At 41.8% G+C, this 27,905-nt stretch overlaps 1 protein-coding gene across 1 annotated transcript; it reads right to left on the bottom strand.

Annotated features, from left to right (window-relative positions):
* Positions 1–4,409: 4,409 nt before the first annotated feature.
* Positions 4,410–26,929, bottom strand: GLRX3 (glutaredoxin 3). Its single transcript, XM_086752478.1, has 11 exons — positions 26,821–26,929; positions 21,069–21,177; positions 18,196–18,270; positions 17,384–17,585; positions 11,508–11,680; positions 11,352–11,413; positions 9,023–9,080; positions 7,099–7,151; positions 6,307–6,346; positions 6,136–6,228; positions 4,410–4,686 (listed from the first exon to the last, which is right to left on the bottom strand). Exons 1-11 carry the CDS (start codon positions 26,889–26,891, stop codon positions 4,636–4,638), a joined length of 987 nt encoding a protein of 328 aa, XP_086608604.1. The 5' UTR covers positions 26,892–26,929; the 3' UTR covers positions 4,410–4,635.
* Between the last annotated feature and the right edge of the window lie 976 nt (positions 26,930–27,905).

The following is a 27,905-nucleotide window of genomic DNA, read 5'->3' as shown; positions in this document are numbered from 1 at the left end:
TGGAAAGCTGACCACAGAACCAGACCCACTGCCACCTCACCTTACCTTCAGCACTCACGCAGGACATGGAGGAAGAATCTTCCCTTGGAAACAGGTTTTTCTTTCATGTAGGAGACCCTAACCAGTCAGGCCTGGCCAACCTTTCACCCTGTGGACTCAGACTGCACCTTCCTCTCCCACTTTTACAGGGCACCTTTGTAGATTTTGAGAGAAAAGACTGTGACGGTCTGTGATCCATCCTTCCCTCTTCCTTCACATCCTTCCCTTTCTTCCTTCTAAGGAGGACCAGAGCCTAAACGGATCGTGATTTAAGATAGGAAATAAGATGAGAAATGGGTCAGTGGGAGAAGCATTTTGAGAGGAAACAGCTATGAAGCAGAGCAACCTGCTCACCTGCTCTGATGAACCATGAACCATGTCCTACCAGCCTTTGCTCTTCTCAGATCAACAGAGCACCAGCAACGCCTTCACCTCTTGCTCACACCTCAGGCTCCTGCGACCGGAGCTCACCCAAAACCCCAGCCAAAGCTTGTTCTGCATCTCGGCCACGTGTGCCAAGGCCCAGGAACCCACCCAACCCTGGGCTGCCCGTCAGGCACACCAAGGCACTGGGCGCTCAGAGGGACACTGGTGGGAGCCAGCGTGAGGGGGCACTGCCAGGATTTCTTTCCGCAAGCCCAAGGCAGAATTTCACAAGCTGGATGCCATCCCTCCCTGTTCAGGCCTTCAGGAAAGCAGAAGCTTGGTTGGTGCTCAGAGTCCCACCAAAGCATTGTCACTTTGGTCCTGTTACACCCAGGGTCTTCAGCACAGGCAGACATGAGAGGCCGTTTCCTTCTGCAGGACACGCTGGGAACCCCTTTACTGATGGTTTTAAACGTTTCTGCACACGAGCAATAGGGTCAGTGGATATACTGGTACGGCTGCAGGTACAACTGGGCACACACAGACCTTGTGCAGGGGGAAATACTTCACACACAGCTCACGGTACACGATGACAGAGAACAGTCAACACTCATAACACAGCAGAAGGACTTACAGACTCTGAATTAACAGCGGGATGAACGTTGTTCTGTGAAGGAGGTAAGGACTGAACCAACACCTCAGTTTCCTCTCCCCTTAATTTTGTTAGCCCACCTCCAAGGGTTTCCCCGGCTTGTAAGGGACTCTGCCGCCCTGAGCATACACACCAGGACAGAGCTGACAAATACGGCCAGGAGAAGAGGAAGACAGTGACCTCCCCGAGCCAAGCGGGACAGCAGTCATCCCTGCGCTCTTCACTCGCGCCGTGGCAGTGGGATACGCTCACATTGGGATGAGGGAAGTCACCGTCAGGCGTGAGCAGAGCCAGGCTCTGTAACCCCACGTTCACGGACTGTCCTTTAAACAGCTCAACAGTCCCATCTGCATCACTGCCTGGAACTGCAACTTGAACCAAAAAAAAAGTCACTGCCTTCCTCCACTTCTGCCTCAGTACTACAAAGCGAGACACCGTATCTTTCTGATGCCTTTCCGTGAAATACTCCCCTAATTAAAATCGTTAACTGCATCAAATTTCTCCTTGGACTGCCAGAAGCCTTAAACCAATGTTCACATATTGCCAGATTAATTTTTAATTTAATAACACTATTGCATTACTTGTCTCAGCTATGCGGCACTTGCCTTTAAAAAACTGAATGCTTCTTAGTGTTTTCCGAGTATTTCTTACCCAGGCACAGAGGGGGGGATGGGGGGGCACAGGTACCTGGTCAGGCAAAGTTACTGAACGTCGTTAACGCCACGTAGTTCATCACCACAGCAGGATGCTCGTTTTGTCCTGTTGCTAAAAGCAGATCAAAACCAGATCAGGTTTCTCCCGGATTAGTTGAGTTGAGTCCGGAACACCCCCAAGGATGGAGAATCCCAGTCTCCCAAGGCAACCTGTCCCAGTTTGACGATCCTCACGGTTAATTTTTTTCCTTATACCTTAACACCAAAGTACAGGAACAAAAGAATCTGACTGAAATCTTGGGACAGGCAAAGAGAAGGAAAATACAAGTAAGCAGAATAGAAATTACATTATGTACTTTATATTGCACCCCAACGCCCACGCCACACAGTTCTCCCCAGTAACATGCCATCTTCAGCGGCCACGAAAGCGCGATCCCTCACTCGCCTCCTCACCTGGCAGACTGTAGCTCCAGCGCTTCGTTGCCTTTTTCCCCTTCTGCACAAAACAAGTTTTTTTCCTCAGATGCCACCCCAGGCCTCCCCACGTTCAACATCAGAAGCCTGGGAACACCGTTATTGCCCAAATCATTCTAATTTACAGAAAGCGGGAAGGAGCTCAGTCTGTGCTGCTCTGGTAGCAGGGGAGAGAGTGCCAGAGGGACGATGTATTCCTACAGAAGGGCGAGAGCAGCAGCGTACAGGCCACGCTCCGCGGCAGTCCCTTGAATCACGTTTTGGGCCGAACGGCTGGAATTGGTTCCGAGCGGGTTTCACGCGGCCGCAGATCGCCCGGCTCTGTTTGAGGCAGGAGGGGACGGCAGGCCAGCCGCGCTCCTGCGGCGCGCGCTCTCCTACCACGGAGAGGCAGCCTCCACCCGCACATCCCTCCCTTGGCCAAGGCACCTGCACTTCTGTAACGCATCACCCGGACTCCATAAACCTCGAGTAGTTAAATTCCACTGCAGCGAATTGTGAAGGAAAACTATTGCAGAACAGACAGCATTTTTGTATTTAGTCTTGTCTTAATTAAAGCTTCTAATAATTTGACCACAGGGATGTTACTTTTTGGTATCTTTTTTTTTTTTTTTTTTATATGAAGTAGGTTACAATTCCTACTGACAACTGCCTGGATGTGTTTGCAATTCACTTTGGAGATTAATTAAGGCTTGCTTTCATGAGAGGGACAAGTTTGGTTTTTTTTTTTAATAGTCACTGAAACTGGTTTTAAAGTTGTAACATATACTATTTTATAGTAATTACTAAAATTATTCCTAGAAAATTAATACTTGGATTGAATTAACTATCACTCTGAGAACTCTGTAACGTGTATGAAGTACCAGCTTCTCTGCAGTCAACCTTTACCAGTTTGGGACAAAGTCCAATAACAGTCTTGCTTCTGGTTCTATATTTAGAATCTAATATTTAGATTCTATTTAAAATTTAAGTAACAAAGCCCCAAACTTTGTTCCAAAATCTTACTTCTCAGCTGCTGCCTACAACTCCACACCACCTACCCTGCCAGGCACCTTTTCTTCCAGGCACATTTTGAAGAGCACATGTTCAGCCCTGACCCCTCCTAACCAGAGTTTCTAGCCATGAACCTCAAGCAGACCCAGGTGTTTCTCTGCAAGCACAACCAGCACAAAACCCAGTGGGGAAATGGCTTTCAGCAGCAACTCTCTGCCCAAAATGTGTTACTGGTGCAGTCCAGGCACTTTTCTGCTCACCAGTGCTTCATTTGCTTCACCAGGGTTCCATAAAGGCAGCTGGCTCCTCTTCAAGTTCTAGAGCTCTCCAAGAATCTGGTCTCCCTGTCCTCTTCACTGCGTCCAGCCAATGCACTCAGGACAGTTTAAACCAGTATTCCACAGCGAGAACTCAGCGGCAGCTGATACTGCCGTCATACGCAGCAGTGCATATGCAATTAACCAGAAATATTTCAGTATTTCAGACAAGAACAGCCTCCAAAATAAAAACCTCATTAGTCTCAGTACAGATGCTAAGAACTCAAAAGACTTGAAAGCAAAAAGTTTTTTCTCTTGATGAGAAATACCCTGCTGCACATACCCGCCAGAACCCCTGCGCTGCAGCTGGCTTGATGGTCAGCCCATCGTATTTCGGAACATTACAGGTATTGAAATAAGGATTAAAAACAAATTAAGTCCTCTGAACACAGAAGTGAAGGACTCACATATTAACACGACGACTTCAATTGTCAAAGTCATAGCCCAGAAAGTAAACCTCTCCATCTAACCGAAGGAGCGCTGACGATGCACCGAAGGACTGGGCTAATCGCTGCTTATTGGCTCATTTCCACCGTAATTTAAGCACGTCCAAAAAGCTATGTTAACACGGGCTGAGCATCTGAATTAACAATTACTGTACCTACTTAGATAATGAAGATGCATAGTATACAGCAGAAGCTCATTAATAACAGCTTCCTAACGGTGCACGGGATTAAGGCTTCAAGAGGATTTTTCTCGCTCACGGGACGTGAAAACGGTTATTATCAGGGACAGAAAACTATTACGCTCCATACCACAGAGGTATACCCATCAATATTCCCCTAGCGAGAGCTGAGCCCACAAAAAGAGATGCAATTTAGTCCCATAGAGTACTGCAATGGGCAGTGGTGTCGCTACTCATTAAACATCCAGATGCAATGAACACACAGAGAGAGCGTAATAACAAACTCAAAGTTCTTTCGCATTGTATTTTAATTGAATTTGAAGATCTTGACATTTTTGTGTCTTCAGTGGAAACACACTTTCGTATGTACCATGATCTTGTGAAATACACAGAGTAGGCAAGCCGTCTTTATTTACTCCTGATCGGTTCCACAGGGCTAAGTTGCGTATTGTCCAAGATAAGCTACAAACAAATAACTGTTCAAAGTACGGCGGTTCCCGTGGATGTCCTTTTTCATTAATTTTCTCCCTTCAGAATAGGCAACAACTCACCACTGTCCTTTAGCTCCTGTAAAGAAACATACACAACATGCAATTATCCCCTAGGTACATTTTGTGATCACGCTAACAAGATTTCAAAGGGGACAGCCTGCGAGAAGGAAGTCAAGGCTACTGAGGGAATGCCGCAGATAACCCACTAGAGGTCCCCCTTGACCAAGGCATCGCAGTTCACAGCGTTCTATTTAAATTCTATGTTGTGTCTATTTAGTAAGAGACAAATCTTACTTAGTGAAAAGATATGCCCTGAAAAGAATTGGTTGTTATCAACCCTACCAGGTAAATCCCCTGGTATATCTCCTTCTAGATGTAATTCACGATACATTTCAGCCACACACAAAAAAATTTTACAACACCCAAAATACCTCCCACAAAATAAAAAGACTACCACCAATTGATAGATTTTGCTACTACGACACATTAAAACAAACAATAAGACATCTGTAACAGTTCTAAATAAGAGGTGCTTGCCCATATTATCTTGATGACTTAAAGTCAAATTACAAGGCTGTTAACTTAAAGAGATACAAACACCAGGAAATGGGTTTTAAAATAATGTGTTGTGGCATATATATTCTCTTCCCACATCTCAAGAGAAACAACTGCCTCCATTTTATTTCATTACGCTGTATTACAGAATGCATTTTAAAATACTGACAACATTCACCTACCCATACAAGGCAGTGCGAACTGCACACAGTCCAACAACGCAAAGAGACAAATCACATTTAAATACCAGCGAGAGAAGTGTTTTGCAGCACCTCTGCAATGCCCAAGACCACACTTACTGATCACTGAAATAATCCATACACTTGTTAAATAAATAGTAATCTACGTAATTTAAGCAATATCAGTATTTTTAGAACTAAATGAGATGTATTGATCGTATCTTCCCAGGAGTTACAACGTCTGAGGAATTGGCTATAAAACATTCAGACAAGAATGGGCTCGAGAGTATTTAGGGTTTAGAACACTGTGGCTGCTCTGTTACAAAAATCAAAAACCACAGTAAGAGATGCAGATCTATTTTTGTTGCTTCAGGGTCTGTTCAAACAGCTACAATAAACCTTCCTTTCTTCCAGGAATGAGACTGTTTGCTAGGAAAAAAATGTCTCGCCCACCTTACTTGAGAAAAGCAATGTCAGAAGTAAAACCAGGAAGAAAAACCTGTAAAAATGCACCCATGGGGTAAAAATGGTCTTTACAGTAACAGTAACTGACTGCTGTCAAGAAAATACATTTCACTGCTAAATCTTGGCATGTGAGAACGCTAGAGATTTAGAGCTCCTTTCAGCCGTGTGTTGAGCTAATAAAAGCCACAGTAAAAGCAACCAAGTCATTTCGTTCCAAGATCTAGGGCCACTACACAGGAATGTCTGCATGTCACGGGCAGAAAACATTGCTACAGTTTTAAACAAACACTCAATTTACATCTCAAACAAGATTCTCCCGTTCCTACCTTAACAATATCCAGCCCACCAACAAGTTCACCTTTCACGTATAACTGAGGATACGTCGGCCAGTTTGAATAGGTTTTTAATCCTTGCCGCACCTAGGAAAAACAACCTTAAATGTAAACTTCAACTTTAGTAAAAGCAACAACCAAATCCTCAAGGATGGAAACAATTACCTCTTCATCTTCCAGTATGTCAAACGTGTCATAATCAACGCTGGGAAAGAAAAAAAAAAAAACACAAAACAAACCATCAAAATCATCTACTGTGGAGTTTCCACTGTAAGACCCTCAAAAAGTCAAAGTGGGTACATTCACAAGCTAGCTTCCAAATCACCCAGAACTAACAGGTAACAGGAGGAAAAAAGTCAATGCCTTATGCACCAAGAACTGCAGTGTAAAAAATGTCTACTTTCATGGGAAACTCCTTATGCTGCACAGATGGCAGCATAAGGCACTAAAAAAAAAAAAAATGAAGTAGTGTAGCTTGGGCCCTAACTGGCCAAAATGGGGTTTGTTCAGAAGATGACGCTCATCTCCCTCACTACAGAAAGAACTGCTTTGAAGAGGCTGGATAACACGAGAGGCTCCACGATTAAGGAAAGAGATCAAGAGGGATCTCTCCAAGATGAGTTGTTTATCAGAGCGGAAGGATTTCTTTCATGTTAACAATCACAGAAGAGAAAAAAAAAAAAAAAGAAGAAATTCACTGTTGCAATAAACTCCTCAATCCAAGCAAGACAAATCACTACGTAGCGCTGCTAAAGCTGAGTAATATCTGACACACTATTTTTGCGTAGTAGTCACCTGTATCATTGGCTTTTATATAAAGAAACTTAAAATAATCTTAAACAAAGAAAATTACATTTAGGGAAGTCTTCCACTAATATTTTCCAAACTATTTATAAAATGTATTTTTTAAAACAGAACTGGCTTCACAAATTAAATAAAAAAACCCCACTTACATACCCAGTATTATTTATTATTTCTATAATTTGCTTGCTGAATCCACACTTGGCCACCTAGAATGCAAAACACACATACGTTAAAACACTTATCTGCTGTATTTTATCCCCAAAATTCCAGGTCCTCAAGCTACACTACAGCCATTATCAATTTCTAGCTAGCGATGACCTTACTGGATGAGCAATACCGCTAATCCCTTTTTCATTCCTCTTTATACTCTCTGAGCTTTAAACAGTACTGAATGCCTCTCTCTTTATATACTCTGCTGAAATAAATAAGAACACCGAGAATACCGAACGCTTTCCTCTGTTGTGGTGTGAAAAGACACGAGGTGAATCTGATTTCCAGGTCTGGCAATACTGTCTCGAATACCAGCGAGGCTGGATCATTTTCCGAGTGCTGGAAAAGCCAAAGCTATAGGTAGGGTGGATAAAATGCCTTACATGCATTTGTAAAACAGACACGTTTTATTTCGAGACATACGCTATGTTTTACTTACCCTTCTGGAGGAAGTAGCAACCTATGGTCAACTGAGAAACAGGTTGCGTGCACAGCTACTCCCAACTGAAATTAATAATTGAAAGTATCTACTGCAAATTCTTCACACTGACAGGGTAAGGACACTGGGTTTTTCAGACACTGCACTTTTCATCCAGACTATCCCTTCTTATTAGTGATTTCACTCCCTCAGCAGTGCAAGCAAAATCAAAGTGTGTTAAGCAACTTGCCCAAACTCTTGCTTTCTTCAGGTAAGACCTAGGTTTTAAAGTAGACAGGAGGGCATTTGTTCAGAAGCCCTAAGTCCAACCAGCTCAGCCCCACCGATTCAGTGAGTCGGCATAACCCACAGGGCTCCAGCGGCTGTGAAACGGCTTAGTGAAACAACCCATTACGCTCTTAAAAGGATCTGTTGTTAATACACAGAGAAAGCTCGGGGAACAAATGAGGAAACAGAAAGACAAGTCACATGAATGAGCTCAGCCCCCTACCTCTGCATTCTTTTTAAAAAATACCATATCAACGACTCTTGTAACACGCAATTACTAACTACAATTACCGTTTAGGGTGCACCACTCCAGTGAAAAGTCTGAGTTAGGCGCTGTTCAGTTAATTTTGACAGGAAGAACGGCAGTGCCTTGCTGTTCAAAAGGGAACAATTTATCCCTTGGTTACTTTGTTTGAGAACAGAACACAAAGCAACACTGACCTTTCGGGTTTCAGTCACTTGTTATTATTTTAATCCTAACTGTTAGCAGTTGTCTGTCTTCAGTCACTATCTTTATTTCAGTGAGCAAGATAATTAAGTGCAGCTTAAAGACACCATGCATAGACCATTCCATGCATGTGAGGGGGTAAAAAAAAAAAGTGGATCATTTACAGTATGTGGCATTATACCTCAGCCTTAAAAACATCCAGCAGCTTTTTAAAAATGCTATTGTGAAAGCACTACAAAGAGAAATTAATAAGGACAGTACACCAAATCCAATTAGGACAGAGGGAAATTTCAAGAAGCACGCATCCAGAGACAAAAGCATTGGACAACGGTCAAAGTGTACTCCTCAAGCAGGACAGACATCACAGGCAAGCGCTCGGAGAAGAAAATTCATTATCTGCAAAGACAATCAGTAACTAAGACCAAAAGGACAGGCACAGTTCTTCCATCCACTCCTGAACCGGCGATCAATTGACAGACGTCGCTGCAGGGCAGCAAATGCCCCGATTTTACTGTGACCCAGCTATCAGCAACGCATTTCCAGCAGGTACAACGGGGACTAGATGGCTTACAGAAGCACCAAATAAAGACAAATAACTAACGTCCCAGCACCAGTAATTTACATGAAGCAAGGAAAGCACAGAAAACAAGGTAATTGTCACAATGTTTAAACAATTGCTTAAATATAATTCATTCCGCAACACTCAATCTTACCTGTTTGCTTCCCTTCATAAAAAGCATCACAGGAGCCTTGTTTATCAACATTTTAAGCCTACAAAAAGCACAAAAAGAGACACAGAACAGCTCGGTTGTTATCCCAAGCTTTGTTTTGAGAGGAAAACAAAATGCAAAAGTGGAAAGCTAGCAACTTACAGCTTTACCAAATACACTGAAAGCAGTGTTATAAGCAACTCTACTCATTTGAATAGCTTACAGTAACTCCAGTGAATGAATTTGAACCATCCTGTTACTTCTAGAGCAACCATTTACTTCTCTAGATTGACCTTTAAGTATCAAGCAGCAGCAAGCTTAAGGAGAAACATCATTGCAGGATGTTTTAAATACAGTGTCCAACAGTTTCCTGCTAAGGGCAAACTACTCTCTATAAAACGCGTAACAGGTGACCATCCTCTGTGAAAGGTCGCTCTGCATGACTCTCACAACGCAGAGAGATTTAGATTGGAGAATCCAGGGTCTGTGCAAAATAGAACTAGATGAAGCCTTGTTGGTGACCTGCAGCCTTTGCACATCTAAACCTCAGAACAATTTTCCCAACCCAGTTGTCTCTAGGTTAAAAAGCAACAGCTAAACAGCTACAGCAAGGGTGAGCTACAGGAACCTGAGCTGGTTCCCCAGCTGCCAGATCTGTTCCGCGAGACAAAGCTGCTCTCCAGAGTCCATTTTCCAGAGTATTGTCAAGTGAAGAAAATGCAGTTAATTGATGGGAAGAGATCAAACACTGACTAAAGGAACATAATTTAGCATTAAATAGATTCTACTGATATTTCTTCATTTTATTAAGTCTTAAATGTTTGAAGAATTACCTCACAGGGTTTTTCTTACGAGTGACTGACTGAACACAGTTTGAAAGAGATCTCAGTTGCTCAGAAGTATGAGGTTAGCTACACAGCAAAACTAATCTGTGTCACTGAAAAAAAAAAAAAAAAAAACCAAAACAAAACCAAAAAAAAACCTTCCCAGTTGTTACTAGAAGACCGACCTCAATAAAACATCATGTGTTAACCCAAGAAACAAACCCCGACTAAAAGATGAAGAACAAACCAGACAACAAGAAGCTACTTGTGACTTGTCTGGTGAATTTTTAGCCAGTTTTCTTTCAGCCCACTTCTACATCAAAGTTTGGTAAAATTGATAAAAACTTCAGTAAAGTTTTGGCTTACGCAAGTTTGCAAAAAGGAAGGAAGACACTGAAGAAAGCTTTCTAAACTAAGTTTCTAAAAGGCCTTACTGAGACAATCTCATCTTTACCTCTAATTAAATCTCCAACTGCAAGATGTAGTGATTGTTTTCTGTGGCCTGGATAAACAATTTACAAGTTCCTTACTAGAGTAACAAAGGCCGTAGAACAAAGTAAAAAGGAATTTGTAATTACACAACTGTGAAAGTAAGTACACTTTATCACCATATTGAAATGGCTTGCATTAAATTATTCCTACACTGTGCTGAGAAGGCAAAAGAACCAGAGCCAGTCACATCCAGAGCACCGTAAAACTTGCTCTTACCATCCTCAGACAGCAAAGGGGAATCTACGCTAACATATGTGCCTTCAAGGTATAGGCCACCTTCCTGGTAAACCAGCCCCCCTTTGCATTTCCTAATGGCACCATTCACATAAAAAACAAGAAGAGAGCGCCACATCTACTAGCAACTCCTCCCACAGAACGACTTGTCAGGTATCTGGAGCCTGACTGCCTGGGGCACGTCAGGATTTCAAACAACAGCGAATCTTCAAATGGGAAGGTTAAAGGAGGACAAATTGGCTTCTAGATATTACATCTGATTCAGGAAGCAACACACTTCCCACTGCTGCAGCACATATTCATGATGCCAAGGTGAAAGAAAACAGAAGCTGAAGGACATGAGGAATCAAGAAAAATGCGGAGACAAGCCTAGATACTTTCTTCAGTGACATCACAGGTATGGAGTCTACGGCAAATGAAGCTAACAAAAGCTACTAATATTTAAAATATAATTTTCCTAGTTACCTTTTAAGAATTCATTCTTAAAAGAGAAACAAGAGTGAATTATAGCAGGACATACTCCTGCTATAATTAAAAATTAGCAAACTACAAATATATTAAGCAAAGCCTATTGGAACCAGTATAGCTTTATACTAAGTGACGCTTACTGCATAGACAAGGAAACATATGCAACAACTGCAGGAGTTCTGTAATTAAAGAAAATCTTGACACACTTCTGATAAAGTCAAAGAACAGGAATTTATATAGGTAGTTCTCCCTATATAAACGAACATACAGGAAGCCTTGAAAACAGGCAGCCTTAAAATAACAACACGTCACACCTGTCCTCCAACTTCTGTGCCTTCGGACAGATCGAGTCCAGTTCTCCAGACGCCTCAAGTTCCTAGGGACATTGGGGAGAACAAAAATCAGATATAAAAAGCAAGAAAAACATGCTTCTGACAACTGACGAAACGAGGAATTTCTCAGTCTCTAACCTTAACAATATCAAGTCCACCTATAAGCTCTCCAGCTACGTACAACTGCGGGTAAGTTGGCCAATTAGAATATGTTTTCAGCCCCTGACGAACTTCTTCATCAGAAAATATATCAAAACTGCTAAATGCAATACCATGTTTGTTCAGTATCTCCACGATCTGTTTGCTGAAACCTGCAAACACAAAAAGAGGAATTAATTTTAAAGACAGTGTTCTTACGTCTTTCGCTTTAAGAGCATGTCCTTTCTTACTTCACGGTAAAAGGCAGATTCCTTTTACATTTTTTTTAAACTCTTTATGTTCACATGAGTACCTAACATTACTTTAGTAACCTTGTGACACCTCCATGCCACGGTTTGCTTTCCTTTATGCCAGATCGTCATTACATCCCGCTCTGACAACACTCTCTCGGCAGGATATTAAGCACGGAACATTACGATGTAAACAACCAGATTCTGTAAGTTCATTATGTGGCTGACCTGAGAAGAAAAGTCTCTCCCTTTTGTAACCAACCATCCTTTTCCTAAGAAAATTGTCTTATTATTTGCAAAAAGTTGTATGTATGAAAATTTTAATATTAAAGAATTCACAGATTATAATCACCTGTGTCTTCTTACACTAGAGGGAAACTCACACAAAATTTCACTTACAAGAGGATCAGATGGTTTGCAAAGAGGATCCATGAGAATTTGTTCATAAATCAATGTGATAATAATGCGCGTTTTATATCTTTGCCAACTCATTCCGGTTTGGATTCAAATGCCCTTGCAGTCCTACCAATTCCCTCAAACAATTCCAACAAATGCTGTGCAGACAAATGAAAACCCCTATACAAATATTAAAAAAAAAAAGGGAGAGACAATGCTTAAAGGCTTTAATAAAGGACTTAAAAAAAAATAGAGAAGCTTTAAATGGGAAAAAGAATCAAAGTGCCATAGAAGAATAACCTTTGATTTCAGCTTGCAAGACCACCTATTAGTTTTTGAAATATGGATTTTCACTACAGCTTTCTGCAGTTTTCATGATCTGCAATTTATTGAGATATGAAGTAGCAGTATTTATGTGTCTGGCATCTAAGTTGCTTTTCTTTCTACAACTGAAATGTTAAGTTCATGTACAGCCTGAAGTAAAACACAGATTCTGAAACTCTCCATACATCTGGGAGTTCATTAGTAAACAGCTAAAGGCTGATTGCTGATGGTTATTCCATCGCCAATATATTAACTCGTTTCTACTGTAAGGAACTAGGGGGTGGGGGGAAGCTCTCTTTTAGCTGTAGGCAATTACTTGCAAACTAGAAAGATTGACTGGTTGCGTTTCATTTTGAAGGGTTATGGTAGCAGCGTGGAAGTGTTATGCTTAGGGACAAAGCGCCAGAACAGCTTTACTTTCATAACAAAAGATTCGGGCTGAGTTTCTGAAGAAATGCCATACATGCATTACAAGGAATAATTAAACTGCTAACAAACTGTTTTAAACAGTTATCTAGAAGATCACAAATGCCACCCCAGGTCTTACACCAACAAAACCCCCATAAATAAATTACAATATTGATGAAGCAAATAAACAAACACTAGCACAGTCCAAATGAACTCACTGAAATAATATAACGCGTGCAGCAGCCACACACAATTGCCAGTGAACACACAGCCGAGGGGACAAACTGTACTTTACACTGTGCTCAGCTAGCTTTTTAACGAAGAAATTACCAACTACAAGATCACAAAATACGCTGCTGCACAGAGTTCCTGCTACTCAGCAACCGCGCTAAGGACTCGAGTGCAAGTCTATTATTTGTATCAAAATGGACACAATGCAAAAATATCTTTGCCTTTGAACAGGCATGGCTGCTTTTATTTAATTCTGTTTTCATTACTCCTACAACAGATCCGTATCATCTTTGGCAAAATGTTAAAATTATCTTGAAAAATACTTTGTCTGGACCAGTTTAACAGACCCAGCTAACTAACATCTCCCAACTAGTACCACCACTAGAAAGTACCACAGCAGTCTAAAGCAGGCACAGTATTTAACCGCAGAATTAAGAGCTGTAAGTTCAGCTGATTTCATGTGTTGCACTACAGTTTAATACGTCTCTCTCTTCAGGTAAGTACCTCCTGTGCACTTTTCATGGGGTACCAGAGATCAAGTGTTAAGAACTGAAAGCTTGGAGAAATATCTACTTTATCATATTAAGGCATATGAACGAACCCGAGTTATACAGTCACTCTCCATCCTGAGTTTATGATGAAGCACCTAACTATCCTTAAGGCTGATGCCTCAGCGTCTTTTTTGATTTGTGGTTTGTGTGCATTATTTTTAAGTAGCCTCACAATTCCTTCCCATCAAAAATTCAAACACATGAAAAACAATAAAGGGTCTTCCCTATATGTAACTTTAAAATCTGCCGAGCGTTCTGCTCAATGCCCTTTGGAAAGCCAGCTGTCTACCGAGCACCCACCGAAATCCAAAGGTGTGGCTCTGCCAACTGACCACGCTGACGCGGAGGCTGGCTCGGGCGTAACGGAGAAGCTGGGCACAACACCTGCACACCACCTCTGAGCTCACCACGGACACAGCAAGAACCGCGCTCTGCTCTTACAGCCTGCCCCACACCTGCCAGACACCTCACGGCGCAGGCACAGCAGGTTCCCTGGCTGCAGTGCCACACCAGCATCCGGGGCGGTGAAACTTGGAGCCTTCTGTGAATATCCTGAACTGTGGACACCCCAGCGTACTCCAATACCAGCAGCTCAACAGAGCAGCGTTCTACTACACACAGGTAGACTTCACCAGTCTGCTTCAGAATAAGCCAAAATTTCCATTCCTACAAAATTATCTCTAAATTCCTATGACAATATCTAACTTTCCCACATCTATAACCATATTCATACATAATACAAATACAAAATTATCTATACACAAATCACTGGAACTTCAAAGGAGCAAACGCCTATGCACAAACTCTAGAATCCCAAGCTAACACATAACAGCACAACGAACATGAAAGCTCTGAGATCTGTGTTTTTTTCTGAAACTATTTCTACTGAAGTGATTCTGGGACCTATTAGTGCATTGAAATTAAACAGTAGTCTTGAAATTAGAAAGGGAAAAGTATCAACACAGTAGAAGCCCAATAGAGCACGGGAAGCCTCAGTACACACAGGATCTTGTACCTGCCCTTGCATTTCTATAACCCTTTCACAGCAACATCTGAAAAAGATTGTAATACGGCATGCAACTATTTTAAAAGCAGCTGAAAGTACATTTCGGTAGGGAGGGCAGAGGCAATAAGAAAAGCTGCACACAAGCTGTAAGCCAGTGCTTCGTCAACCTGCAACAGCCTGGACCGAGTTGCAAGACCCCTCTCACTCTGCCGGGGCAGGACTACCCTGCACAGCACACAGCCCAGACTGACATGCTTCACCCACTACTTCTCTTTCAAACACTTGATATGCTTTACCCGCTAACTCTTTCAAATATTTTTTTCGTGACTTCTACATACAAGCCTTCTTTGTCGAAAAGGGCAGCATGCCCCGTACTAAACTCCCTCCAGTTAACAGCGCCGGACAGACTCTCCCCTCCTGCCCACCGCACACTATCAGCCCAAAGCTTCTCTTTGTAATTCCACCCAGACAGGCCCACCCCGCAGCTCCACCGCTGCTGCCACTCTGCTCAACTCCCTCACTTGTCAAGCACTGGTCCTGACCCAAAACTACCTGAAGTTAATGAAAAGACTCTTCGTCACTCCGTGGACCCAAATCCTCAATTTCAGTAACTGGAACTACATAGAAGAACATAAACAGCTCTCCTGTAACAGAATGCCTTCTCAGACACAAGGCACAACAGCAAAGGCTGTTTGGCAAGTCACGTATCACAAATCTACATTATGCTCACCTCACAAAATCAACACGTCCCATCTCGTTATCCTTCCCTTTCCCCCTTTTAACAGTACGTGCTGATATGACAATTTGAATCCTTCCAGATTAAGATAAACAGACAGAACACGTAAAATCAATTTCTTTTATACCATTTCATCCATTTTCATTTACCTAATTGTCCTCTCAGTTTCTCTTGGAAACCTCCCGGACACACTCCAATAGAAAGCACAAGAAGCAGCAACATGGGGATGCCTGCACATGAAACTGTTAACTGGATTTAATACTTAAAACCGCGGTGAGACCTCCCACGGCTGGAACACTAGCAGTGCACGCACACCGCAAGGATGTCTGGCATCAACAAATCACCACGCCACACCAACAGTTTGAACCAAGCACTCGTGGGCTCCTGACCAGACACCAGAAGCCACAAAGGGGTCAACAGTTCTGTGGGTCCTCCCTTCCCTCCTCAAAGCGCTTTAAACACTAGTTAGTTCACACGCGCCTCTGCCACGATACAGAAACATTTATGAAGAATCTATCAACTTGCGCATGCTGCTGTAATTCAAGCTCAGACGGACAAAAGTATTTTCATTATTGTTTCTAGACACAACTGAGGTTTTGCATTACGATTTAACTTTTTGAGCAGTTCTCTCTTCTTTATTGGTTCTGTAAAGAAACACCACAGAAACACCACCTCAAGAGCTCAGCTGTAAGGAGCGAGCTATTGCCAACTCTATTCTCCTGCTGCATTTCACAACTCCTCCATCTCTTTGGCCCAGCAATGTAGTTGACATGATCTGCCCCACAGGATGCTTAGCAAAGGAATCCAATCTTAGTCATCTGCTGCAGAGAAGTCACTGCAGAAGCTGCAACATCTCTAGACAAATTTGGGGAGAGAAAGGAGGTAAAAGAAGGCAATGCAACTGTTACCCCCACCTCCCATTGCCTTTCCCTCTCCCCAGTTTTAGAACGGTATAATTCTATCTTATTGCCACCGTCCCCAGAATAAGACATTTTCAGTCTTCCCGTTTCAAGTGAAGCTCTGGAGATGAGGAATGGTTGTCTTTCCACGCTGCTTTTTGCTCCCTGTTTTTACAAGATGGAACACGGGCCTCGGGGAACAAGCGTATATGAAAAAACAGCACAGAAACTAGAAGTTCATGTTCGTTTCTGTAAGATATCAGCAGCAAAAGACTGGTGGGTCAGAAGCAGACTGACAACTGAAGATAAACAAAGGCAGGCCAGGATTACACTCAAAGGAGACGACCTGGAAAGCGTTGTGTTGTTAATTGCCAAAACGATGCCCTCAGAGCTACACCAGAACAAGATGGAGCCATAAACAAACAAGAGCTGCCAAGGGTGCTGTTCGGCCAAGCAATCTCCATCCCACACCAGCGTAGCTCTTTGCTTATCTCCTGCAGCTCACCACAGAAGGCCCTACAAGATCCGTTCTGCAGTGCAGCTTCCTGAGACCGCACGAGCAGAAGGATGGCAGCTTTGTAGTATTATTTTTTCATGTGCTTTCCGTACAGATTAACACTTACTTGAAAAAAATAGTTATTTAGAAATCAAGTGCTCTAAACAGTGAGCAAGAGAGAAGAGAACTAGGTTTAAGAAAAGGCACGTCCCTGTAGCAGAAATGCACGCTACTGATCTTTCAATCCTACCAGCCAGGATAGTTTTATTTGCTTTTTCCAAATGGCCACAGCAATGCACAAAAACCGCCATGAATAAACACTGAGCTACCTGGTGTCCTAGCTCAAGGACAGCACTGCACATCAAATATTCTTTAGAAGGCCCCTAATCTCTGTGATTCCATTTCCAAAATTGAACTAAGGGAATAGCAATTCTCTAGCTACATATAAGCAATATGAAAACACTTTCATTAATGCTTCTAGACACTGTTGGGACATATCTCCCCAAAACTGCCTAAATCTGACAAGCAGTCCAAAGCAAGTACTGTCACACCGAACAAGAACTTCAGAAAATCCTTACCACAGCGAGGTTCTTTTGGAGACCCTTTCATGAACAGCATGCAAGGGGCAGCATTGATGAGTTTCTTTAGACGCACATTAAGATCTTCTTTTGTGCTGTCATTACAGGCAGCAGAAACAGAACTGCTGGACGCGTGGCGCTGCACTTTTTTGGTCAGCTCTGGGGCATGCGCACCGTCTAATCTGTCAACTTTCTGGGAATTCTGAGGAAACCGAAACACAGGCCCACGTTAAAGGATTCAATTCAGAATTTGTACTGTAATAAAACAAACAGTAAAACCACCATATAAAGTATAGATTTTCACATGCAGGGTGGATTAGTGTATTGATCTTCTAGTGAGACTTTAGTTCCAGGACTCTCATCACTCTGTTGGCTGGCTGCTGTTAATGCTAGCAAATTTGCTATTAGAAACATTTGTTACAGAAAATATTTTTTATTTTATCATCACAGGCAAACGTGACCCAAACAGACTTGTCATTTCTACCAAAAGATTATTTATTTGGGTTTTTGCCACGTTGCAGAACTATAGCTAGACAAGGCAACATTACTGAAGATTTTTTGGATACAATACAAGCTACAACAACTAAAATAAAAACTAAGCAAGAATCCCAAAGCAATTAAGGAAGCTGTAAAATATTACATCCAAAGTGTAAGAACCATTTCTGTCTACTTTTTTAGGTTCGACTGGATTGTCTTAAATCAGATACGTAAGTGTTTCTTCACTGAGAAAGCTCTTAATGTTCTGCTCTCCTGCTAGTATTATTTAATAAGTATACAAATTAAGAGTACACATGGAATCCATTTTCTCTTACCTTAAAGAATAAGAACGTTGGAACAGAACTAATTCCATATTTTTCAGATACTTCAGGCACAGCTTCAGCTTCCAGCTAAAAACAAAAAAAAAAACAAAAAAAAAGATAAAAACATTATTTTTATAATCGCCTTTAAAGCTTGACTGAGGATGTCAATCCTGTCTAAAACACTCTTCTAGGCATTTTATACATTTAAAAAGGATTCTATGCAGAAGTTTGTGACACATTTGCATTTAAATGAGACTCACTGGGTTGGCGTGTCATCCACTGAGCCTACACAGTGTCAAAACAGGTTCAGAGGTTTTTATTTTGTTGCACATTTCAAAAGATGCCCGGAGGCTGCCAATAAAATTTTTGGTGCACTAGTGACCTAGTAAATTTTCAATCATATGCAGCTACTACTATATTGAAATCCATAAATCATTGACCCCAGTTATGTCATGATTACAGTGCTTATTTTCTGCCCACAGCAATTCTTGCTGTTTGCTCTATTGACTAATTTCAAGGGGCAGTACATCATGACTGACATTTGCAGCCTTCTGCAAATTATGAAGAAAAAAGGAGTGTTTCTTCAATAAGCTATTGATGTCTACTAAGTTTTATTTTTAACTCCTGCAAGGCTACTGAGTGTTGAGCAGCAAGCTTGTTGAGATTACTGGTTCTAATTTTATTCAGCATTCAAATGCATACCTGAAATTATATAACGTCAATTACTACCTTACCACTACAAGAAAATACATCTTTTAATTGACTAAAATTTGTGATTTTCTGTGCACAGGCTAAAAGCTTACCCGAGTGACAGAAGAGCTAGTACAAGGTTGTTTAAGGCACTAGCTCTGTAACAACCGCGGGGTTAATGGTTAAAAAAGCGGTAAGATCTAAATGTTTCAAACAGGAACCTGCAATCCAGCGTACAGAAGAAAAAGCCTTTCAAATTCTTATTCCATAAACCATAGTGAATGAACAAGCACCAAGAGAGCTACTTAACAGTATGCTGCCTGCCTCATCCATCCTCATGTATTTTAGAAAATACTGTGATTGTTCTCACTATTAACCAAATATAGTGAAGCTCTGAATACTTTAGCGTTACAGGACGTTTTGACTTGCTCCAGCTACGTAGGCTCTTAATGAACGCACGAAATACAGCAGCAACCCAGCAGAATAAGTCAAAACCGAGAGCCCAAGCTTCGTCTCTATTTCTGATAATCAATGCTCCAACCCATCAACTGAGAAACTAGAGCTATAAGTTGGAAGCTGTAAATAGCTTCCAATTAGCTATTCTCTTTCAAGTGGCAAATGATTAAATGACTTCTACTTGTAACGTTGAAGTTTTTTTCCAGTAAAATTTCCTACATACTTGAATACTCATGTTCCACCCCAGTGAGGCTCACACATAGAGAACAGATTTAATTTCATATTTCAGTAACTTGCTCTTATTGCTACAACTTCCCAAAACATTGTTTCTAACTATTTCTGGATACAGCCACACTTTCATTTTAACCAAGCTAAGAATCTTAGAGTTAGGCTATGCAGCAACTAAAATGAGAAACTGCATTTAGAAAGAGTCCAAGATTCAATGACAGTTTGGAAGGTTGTTTCATTATAGTCAGCTCTGCTCTAGAATGTAACTGTTTATGATTTGCAAGGTGGCACGCTGCTCTTGGTCAGTCTTCTGTAACCATCTGATGGGTTAACAGGTTCTTGCCAATAAAAAGGCAGGCTGGAATTCTGGAATACAGACCAAAATCCCACAAAGAATTTACAAAATCAAATACATTCCCCCCCATGAGTCGTCCTCCAACAAAAAAAAAGTATCAAGAAAAGTCACCTAAGTCTTTCAGTAGCTTATTTTCTCTAAACAAGTATGCCAGTAATAATGGTGGGAAGGGGGAACGTGGTGCCATTATCTTAGTTTTGCAATGCTTGATCACTTTGGAACCTTGTTACTAAAAAATAAATTACAGCTGAATAATAAGGATTATAAATAAATAATATATGAGTATGAGTAATAACGAGGCAATAGAGAGTTTTCAAACTTTCTTGAGCCTGCTAAAAGCTATAGCAGCTCTATATAAATTTAAGCATCTTGAAAATTGACAATTTTCAAGACAATTAGTCTTTTGAAGTTCTAAGTAATAAAATACTATCATTAAAATACTTCTGTCCTTCTGTTTTACAGAGAGAAATACCAACTGAGAGAGAGGAATCATTAAAAAAACCTCACAAAACCTAAAAGCTGTAAGAAATCAAATTAAAACACTCACACACAGCTGGCTGCTCCATTACTCCCTGCCCTCATAATCACAGAGCTGTCTCATTAACAAGAGAAAGTTGTTTTAAAATGAACAGCACGTTGATGAAGTGCATTCATTTTTCCCCTCCACACTGGATCTCTTACTAGGATGCGCAGACAATCCCACAAAAATACAGCATCTCATTTGTGTTTATACCATCCAGCACTATACAACTGTCAGACTAAATCTATCTTCCTTTAAACTTCAGGAAGATTAGCGTTGATTTTTCGTATCAGACAGAAAATCTCTGACTTCCGAGAGCTATTTAGCTAAGCAATAACATCACGGGAACAAATGAAATCTCCAGTACACTTGAAAAGAACAGTGTTGCCAAATCAATCTCAAATCCAGGGGTAAAAATCACGCTTTAAAACTATGGCTGTCTACAGAACTGAAACACTGCAGGCACAGAGACATTTAAAGGCCTACTTGTTAGGTGGAGTACCCAGCGAAAAAATCCTTCATTGTATCTTAGCAGACTGATCTCCGCAGTCTTCAAAAACAAATTTGTAATACTTGACTCATACTTTGTAACGGTGGCTCTCCTCTCTCTAAAAGACGCTCAACTGCCCCACTTACCTTCACAAATGTAACCTGCATGTGTTCCTTCGCTAGCGCCGCCATGACCTCATTCATTTGAGCGCACTGAGGAGCCCATGGTGCCCAGAAGTGGACAACTACAAGGGACCTATTGAAAAGGAAACAAAAGAAAAAGAGTAACAGCATTTATTGTTAAAAAGAATCATGCAATAGAAAAGTTTGATATGCCATGCCAAAAAAAGCCCAGAAACAAACAAACATAAAAAAAAAAAAAAGGAAAAACAAAAATTACACCACCCAGAGCACCTTCCTGAGAAAAAGGAAAGTCAAACAAGTGAAACCGGAGCGTGTTCTATGACTCACATAGAAGAGGATTTCAACGCTTTGTCAGGAAACATTCCAAAACCCAACCAATGCTGCTGAGATAATGCAATCCGAAGAAAAAAGCCACCCTGTATTTTGATAGAAAAGGATCACTCTGTATGAACGTCAGACAGGAAGAACAAGCAGAGACACTAAAGCTGAAGTCACACACTACAGGATACGGATTTTGAAGCACCTGTAGGCCAAGCCCTCAGAATCGCCCTTGGGCACCCCGCACCTCTTCCCAGACAAGCTTTCCATCCACAGCAGCTTCGGGAGCTCAGCGCTCAGCAGCTCCACGCTAGAGGCTGCGCCACTGTTTTTCTCCTCGCAGTGCCACTACTCCCTCTTTACTCCTTACCCAGGAAATAAGGCAGTAAGTTTTCAAGTCTACTGGGACTTTTCTAAAAATACAGTGTTCTTCTAGTGAAACGTTACCTTCTGCTTTTATTTGCTTCGACTTCTTATTCCTCCTCCAGATCAACAAGGTTTCCTGGAGTGTTTGGTATTGATTACACACAGCGCTTAGAGACGAGGAGCCACGTGCGCGGACAGAATTCCCACGAACTGGGTACCGTGCGGTAGTTTGCATGAACTTAAACAAACACGCTTTGACGACAACAGTGACAAGGTATTTGCATCTGATTTTCAACTGTTTTCCAAGTTTGCTGAAGCCAAAACCACTAGGTAATAGGAGATACAGCATAAGAGACATATAATGTACCACTTTTAATCTGCTTAAAAAGAAATACAGAAATCAACACAACGATACCATAGAAGCTTTTTAGCATCTTTTATTCCTAAATAATGGAACTTCGGTAGAAATTTGCATAGCCACGCAGGCAGCGTGACATTCATACTGGAACAGAAGCTGTGTTACCTGACCACATACTCTGAATACGGCACTGAACTCAACTCAGAACTTGAAAATTCATAAACTTGATTTTCCAAAGCAAGTCTAGAAAATTTTGGTAGAAATATAATAAAATAGCCTCTTTTTTTTTTTTTTTTTTTCTTTCTCCATCATGCCATCAGTCAGAGCATGGTTTTGCCTCGGAAACTGATTAAAACTGGTGGAGTTTACAGCCTAGTAAAAACTGAAGTTACAGAACAAGGCTGTTCTATTTTTCTGCAAGCGCCAGCCTTGCAAACACAGACCTGAGCTCAGGAACAGCTCAAGAAATCTTCTCCAGAGCTGTCACCTCTATAGATTCTTCCAACACGCTTGCATACGAGTCACCGACAGCAACGATCCCAAAGGCAAACCACCTCTTTTTAATTACACCAAAATAGCTGTACGCTTCTCGGAACAGATTTCACTGCTCACAGCTGACACTAGCCCGAGGAACGGCTCATTTAAGTGATTTACTTTTTACTTACAAATGGGATTTGATACGGACTTTTTGAGAAGCCCAAGACCCTACCTCACTGCTCAGAGTAAAACCTTAAGGGTAAAACTCAGTTTCAGCACGTACACTTTTACAGCAACGCTCTTTGTGCGGTGCGGCTGCAGAGCAAAGAGATGACGACAGCACAGGTAGCTCATGCAGGAGCTTTTCCTGTCCTCGTAGCACAAAGGTTTTCTGAACACTACTACAGCTGTCAGCTCAACAGACACATTTTAATTAACATTTTTTGAGCCAACGGGGACAAGCACTTGGAAGTGCTGTCCCCATGCGGCAACCAACATCTTTTGCCACAAAGTAATGAGGTGAAAACAATCAGGCAGGTTGGGAGACAGAGGAAGTCACTTACATGTATGAGACTACCCAGTCACAACAGACAGAAAATTTTAAATAAAAAGCATCAGTACTTCAATAGTTCAGAAGACAGACTGAGCTCTGATGCAGAGCTTTACCAAGAACTTTGCTCCAGGATTGGTTTTCCCTGTACTTGTTCATCACATTCTTCTTTTGAAATACCGGTTTTGAGCCCTCCTCCAGCATCACCTAATGTATGTACTGTTCACTGACACTACTAAGAGCTCAGGGAAGTTGTTAAACACAGATCAAGGATGAACAGAAGTACTTTTTTTAAAAAAACAAATTTTATGACAACACAGTCTAGTCTGCTTAGATCTACTACAGCTTTTACAATTACAGAGAATTAAGCTGTCACTGCAACTGCACAACACCTGTACATTCAAAAAAAAAAAAAATTTTTACATCTGTTACACTACAGGCAGGACAAGAGAACACCTCCACTGGCTAAAAACAAATAGTGGGAGGAATGAGGACAGAGAACATAAAAGCAGTACAACAAATAACTTGAGGCACTTTCCTTCCATTAACTGAAGGCAGGAACGCACACTCCTCCCCTCCACCAAGAAGTATTTCCCAAGTGCTCCAGTCAAGTCAGCATGCATAGCAGGACACAGCTGGCACATGCACGTCAGTTCGTAACAAGCAGAGGAGGAATCATCACACGGTTATTTAATCCTCATCCCACCCGAGCCTGTTCCTTCCTTCCCAACATATAGCTGCAACGCACTTAACTTGTATCTTCATGAAGAATGTACTTTTATTTAATTCGCACCAAGAGCTTGGAGGGGGGTGACTTTGACCAATTCACTGACAGAACAAGCCTTATTCTGTGATCAGACTGCTGACTTGGTATCTGAGCATTTTAAACTTGAAATTCAATTTCAAATTCAAAACGTTAAGAAAGGAAGAGATAGAGAGCTAGCAAAATGAAGCAGGTAAGTGATTCTAAGGGAAGTATTTCTTACATTCAACAAAGATACTTCTAAAAACTCTACTGTTACCTATAAAAGAGGATTGTAACAAAAAGCTTATGACAAGCCCCAAAGTTTCTCTTCCCGTATTATTTTATATTTCACATTTTGGAGGAAAAGCTGTGGGCCCCAAAACAAAATTAACTTCCTTTAATGTAACTTTTAAAAAACTTTAGTAGCAGAATAAAAATCAGACATTTTCTGTGGAGAAACACGAAGTCCAAGTCTTGTTTCTACAATGTATTAAAAAAAAAAAAAAAAACTTAGCTGAGACAGACTCATAGAGTGTACCTTGAAAACAAAGAGTCTATTGACTATAGAACCAAAATAGTAAGACTGTTGCTGATAAAGATATTCAGAAAATAATTACTCCATACATCATCCTCCTTTCAGGCCAACACACAAGTATTTTTAAGTATTTATAATCTTCCTGATGGGCAGCCCAAGATACTTAGTTTTATAAGATGATTTTCCTAAAGCATAGTCGAAGTAAAACAATAGCGTACAGAGCAATAATAGAAGTGGTTCAATAATTCTGAAGGGATTGGCTCAGTCCATCTTTTGCAACCGTAAAAGCCAGATGCATTTGGAAAAAAATTAAACCTTGAAATTTACGCTTACTCCATAGCACAAAGCTAACTAAAAGCCTGATGTCAGAAAAAATTAATTTTCTGGAACAAGAACTCCTATGAAATTGTCAACAGAAAGCACTGGCAGCTGCAGCTGATCAGCGGTAATTCTATTTGTTTGGAAAAATCAGGAAGTCCATGTGAAAAAAAAACCAAATAAATAAACCAGCAGTAAAATAGCACTAGGCCTAGCCTTAAAAATTCAGCACATTTTTTGCCTTAAGGCTTATCTTTCAAGAGAAAAATACTTTACTGAAGAAACTTTCTCCTTTCACCCTTAATTAAGTGAATATCTAAATCTACTTTACACCATTAATTTTCAAATTCACCTGATAATCTAAATATAGAAGGTATCTTAAGTCAGCCAATGTATATTTGTAAAGTTCTACCACCATCCAGAAACGAGGAGATCATTAAAAAAAAAAAAAATTCTCTAATCCGGGAGAAAACCAAGCGAGCCGGGAGTGCGGGTTTGCTTGCTTTCTTAGCAGTAACAAAACCCAAAGCCAGGTATTTTCAAATTAAGCAGAGACACTTATCAGTCCTATCAACTCATCTTAGGACCAAAAAAAAAAAAAAAAAAAAGAAATAATGCATAAAATAATAAACTCCATTAAAGAGAAACCTGAATCGTCTTCTGGGGGAAAATGGAATGAGAGAATTACTGAAGGCTTCACTGAAAATAACTTCAAAATATCGTATTTGAAGGCACTTTCATTTCAATATGCGTATCTGCGTGTGCATTTGAGAGAAAGAGAATTTCCTCTGGGATGTCTCCACACAACAATTCCATTGAGGAATAATTCCAGAAAAGAAACTGAATGTCATGCAGCAAGTTCCGAAGAATTCAGTTTCTTCTTCCTACAATGCAAACTCTTTCATGTTTCCTTATGTTTCTTTAAGAACGTGATGCTGGCAGTTTCGTCATCCTTTTAAACCTCTCATTTAATCAGTTTTCTCTCCTTATTGCTTTAAAGGCCACATGCTAGCGCAGCAGTTAAACAACATGGAAATGTTTTTGACACAGCATCTCATTTTAATGTGCCTTGCAAGACCAGTTAAACACTAGGTGTGTGGATTTAATCCAGCCAGTGGATTAAAATACATAATAGTTACTACACCTTTGATTCAACAAGACAAACAGTTTATAACCAAACCTGTCCTTCTGCAGGAAAGCACCTGAGTACCTGTTTATCTTTAATTACAGCAGTAATTATTGCGACTCTCTCCTACGAAAGCAAAGCCTGCGCGCAGTTTTCCCCCAAAGGATCAGTGCCCAAGACTTCTAACACCAGACCAAGAGCCGCTGCCCAGTGGCTGCAGAGAACCAGTGCTCCGTGCTGGGAGCTACCAAGAGAAGGAGAGCCCTGCTACTCGTTATTAGAGCATAAAACGAGATTAACGAGAAACCAGCCCTGTTGCGTGACAGATGCACAACTCAGTTCTGCACTGTTTCTCAATAAACGACCTAATGCTCCCGTTTTCTGCGACAATGTTTTACAGTAATTGTTTGTTTTGTTGACACCTTAGGGCTCAGGAAAACAACAAAAAAAAAAATTCTTAGGCTGCGTGAAAGTTGTGTTTTGCAGTTTTCCTGCCAATGTGCCCATGCAGGCTTCCCGTCCCCCACGGGGCTGGCAGCTGCAGCACTCCTCCCCGCCCGAGCTGCGCCTGAGGAAACGGATGTTTAAAAAAAAATAACCTGGCAAGAAGCAAACTCGAAGCCCTCCTCGGACCTGTGGGTTTGGTTTTTTTTTTATTTCCCCGCGAAGGGTTTATCCAGCTCTGAGGCAGCACCGGGCCTGCCTCCCCCTGCCTTTTTCACGGAGCTCCGGCCAAACGCGCAAAAGCGCCCGCGGAGGCAGGTTTTGGGGGACAGCGGCACAAACCCAGGAGCCGGCCGGGAAGCCCGCGCTCCCTCGGGGGGCAGCGGAAAGGCGGCGGCGCTCCGGGCGGCGGGGCCCTTCCCGCCAGGCCAGGCGGGGAGCGCGGTCTCTCCGGCGGCGGGCCCCGCTCCCCCAGCGCCCGGCAGGCCGCAGCCCGCCCCCGCCGGTGCCCGCCTCACCTCTCCTTCTGCTGCAGCAGCTGCTGGAACTGCTCGGCGGAGCCCGCCGCCGCCACCTCCCCCGCCGCCATGGCCGCACCGCTGCCGCTGCAGGAATGGAGGGGGAGAGGCGCCGGCTCACGTGGGCGCAGCCCCGCGCAGGCGCCACAGCCGCCGCGCCCACAGCGCATGCGCCGCCCGCCCGCGCAGGCGCCGTGGGCGCCGCGGCGAAGAGCGGCAGCCATGTTGGGTCGAGCGGCGTCCCGCTGCTGTTTGTGGGCGAGGAAACGCTTGCGTTTTGCATTTCTTGGGTGTCTTTTAAAGTAAAATCAAAAAGCTTAGCCAGTGCGCGCTCTAAATATGTAGATAACGCTGATATTCGTAAAAGCTTGCTGTTCATGATACAATTAGCAAACTAAGCTGGCTTTAATTCTAGATGAAAATATCCATAAAAGGTTTTAAAGCCATCTAGAAAATTCACATCTTGAATAATTTCCTTCGTTTTCTAGAATCAACCAATTTAAACAAGACCTCAAGTTTGTCTTCATCAAAAAAAAATATTAGCACTTTCATTACAATAATAATGCAGCTTCTTTTCAAGTGAAGAAAAGACTTAAGAGATTCCAATCCAATGTAATTAGCTTAATAAAGGAATTTGGAAATTTATAGTATATAAGACTTTCTGTATTAGCACATAAAGCTGGGGAAAAAAGACTAATGTGGATGTAAGAGGACTCGGAGGCTTGCACCCGCGTCCTGGAGTCTCCGTGGACAGACTGGGCGGGCAGTGTCCTCTCTTGCAATGTAATTTTTTGCCTCAAAATCAGCATCAGGGCAGTAATTTTTCCAAGGAGCTTGACGCAGGAATGCTCACACCATAAAGTAATAGCAGGTCATTTACACTAGGCTCTTAAAAAATAAATAATAGGTACGGTAGGGCAGGTTGGCTGCGGTTCTTACCACTCCTATCCGGCTGCTGTTCGGGACTGACGGATTACCATTCTCCTTCATATTTGCCATGACAGCCTGTTGAAAAGAATCAGCTATAATGTCAACCTGGAATTAGATTTTCACTCCTCAAGCGCGCTGCCCATAAATATGCAGCT

This window comes from Chlamydotis macqueenii, chromosome 7 (assembly GCF_036417535.1).
Source record: "Chlamydotis macqueenii isolate bChlMac1 chromosome 7, bChlMac1.mat, whole genome shotgun sequence".
Taxonomy (NCBI): Eukaryota; Metazoa; Chordata; class Aves; order Otidiformes; family Otididae; genus Chlamydotis; species Chlamydotis macqueenii.
This window is presented reverse-complemented; position numbering and strand designations above follow the sequence as displayed.

Bases quoted from the DNA above. Each gene is read 5' to 3' on its own strand.
- GLRX3 (XM_086752478.1), bottom strand. From the start codon at position 26,891: ATGGCGGCGGGGGAGGTGGCGGCGGCGGGCTCCGCCGAGCAGTTCCAG. The intron at 9,081-11,351 runs GTGTGACGTGTT...TGCTTTTTGTAG, and splicing joins GCACAGAAGTTGGAGGACAG to GCTTAAAATGTTGATAAACA. The intron at 6,229-6,306 runs GTAATTGTTTCC...TGTTTTTCCTAG, and splicing joins ACATACTGGAAGATGAAGAG to GTGCGGCAAGGATTAAAAAC.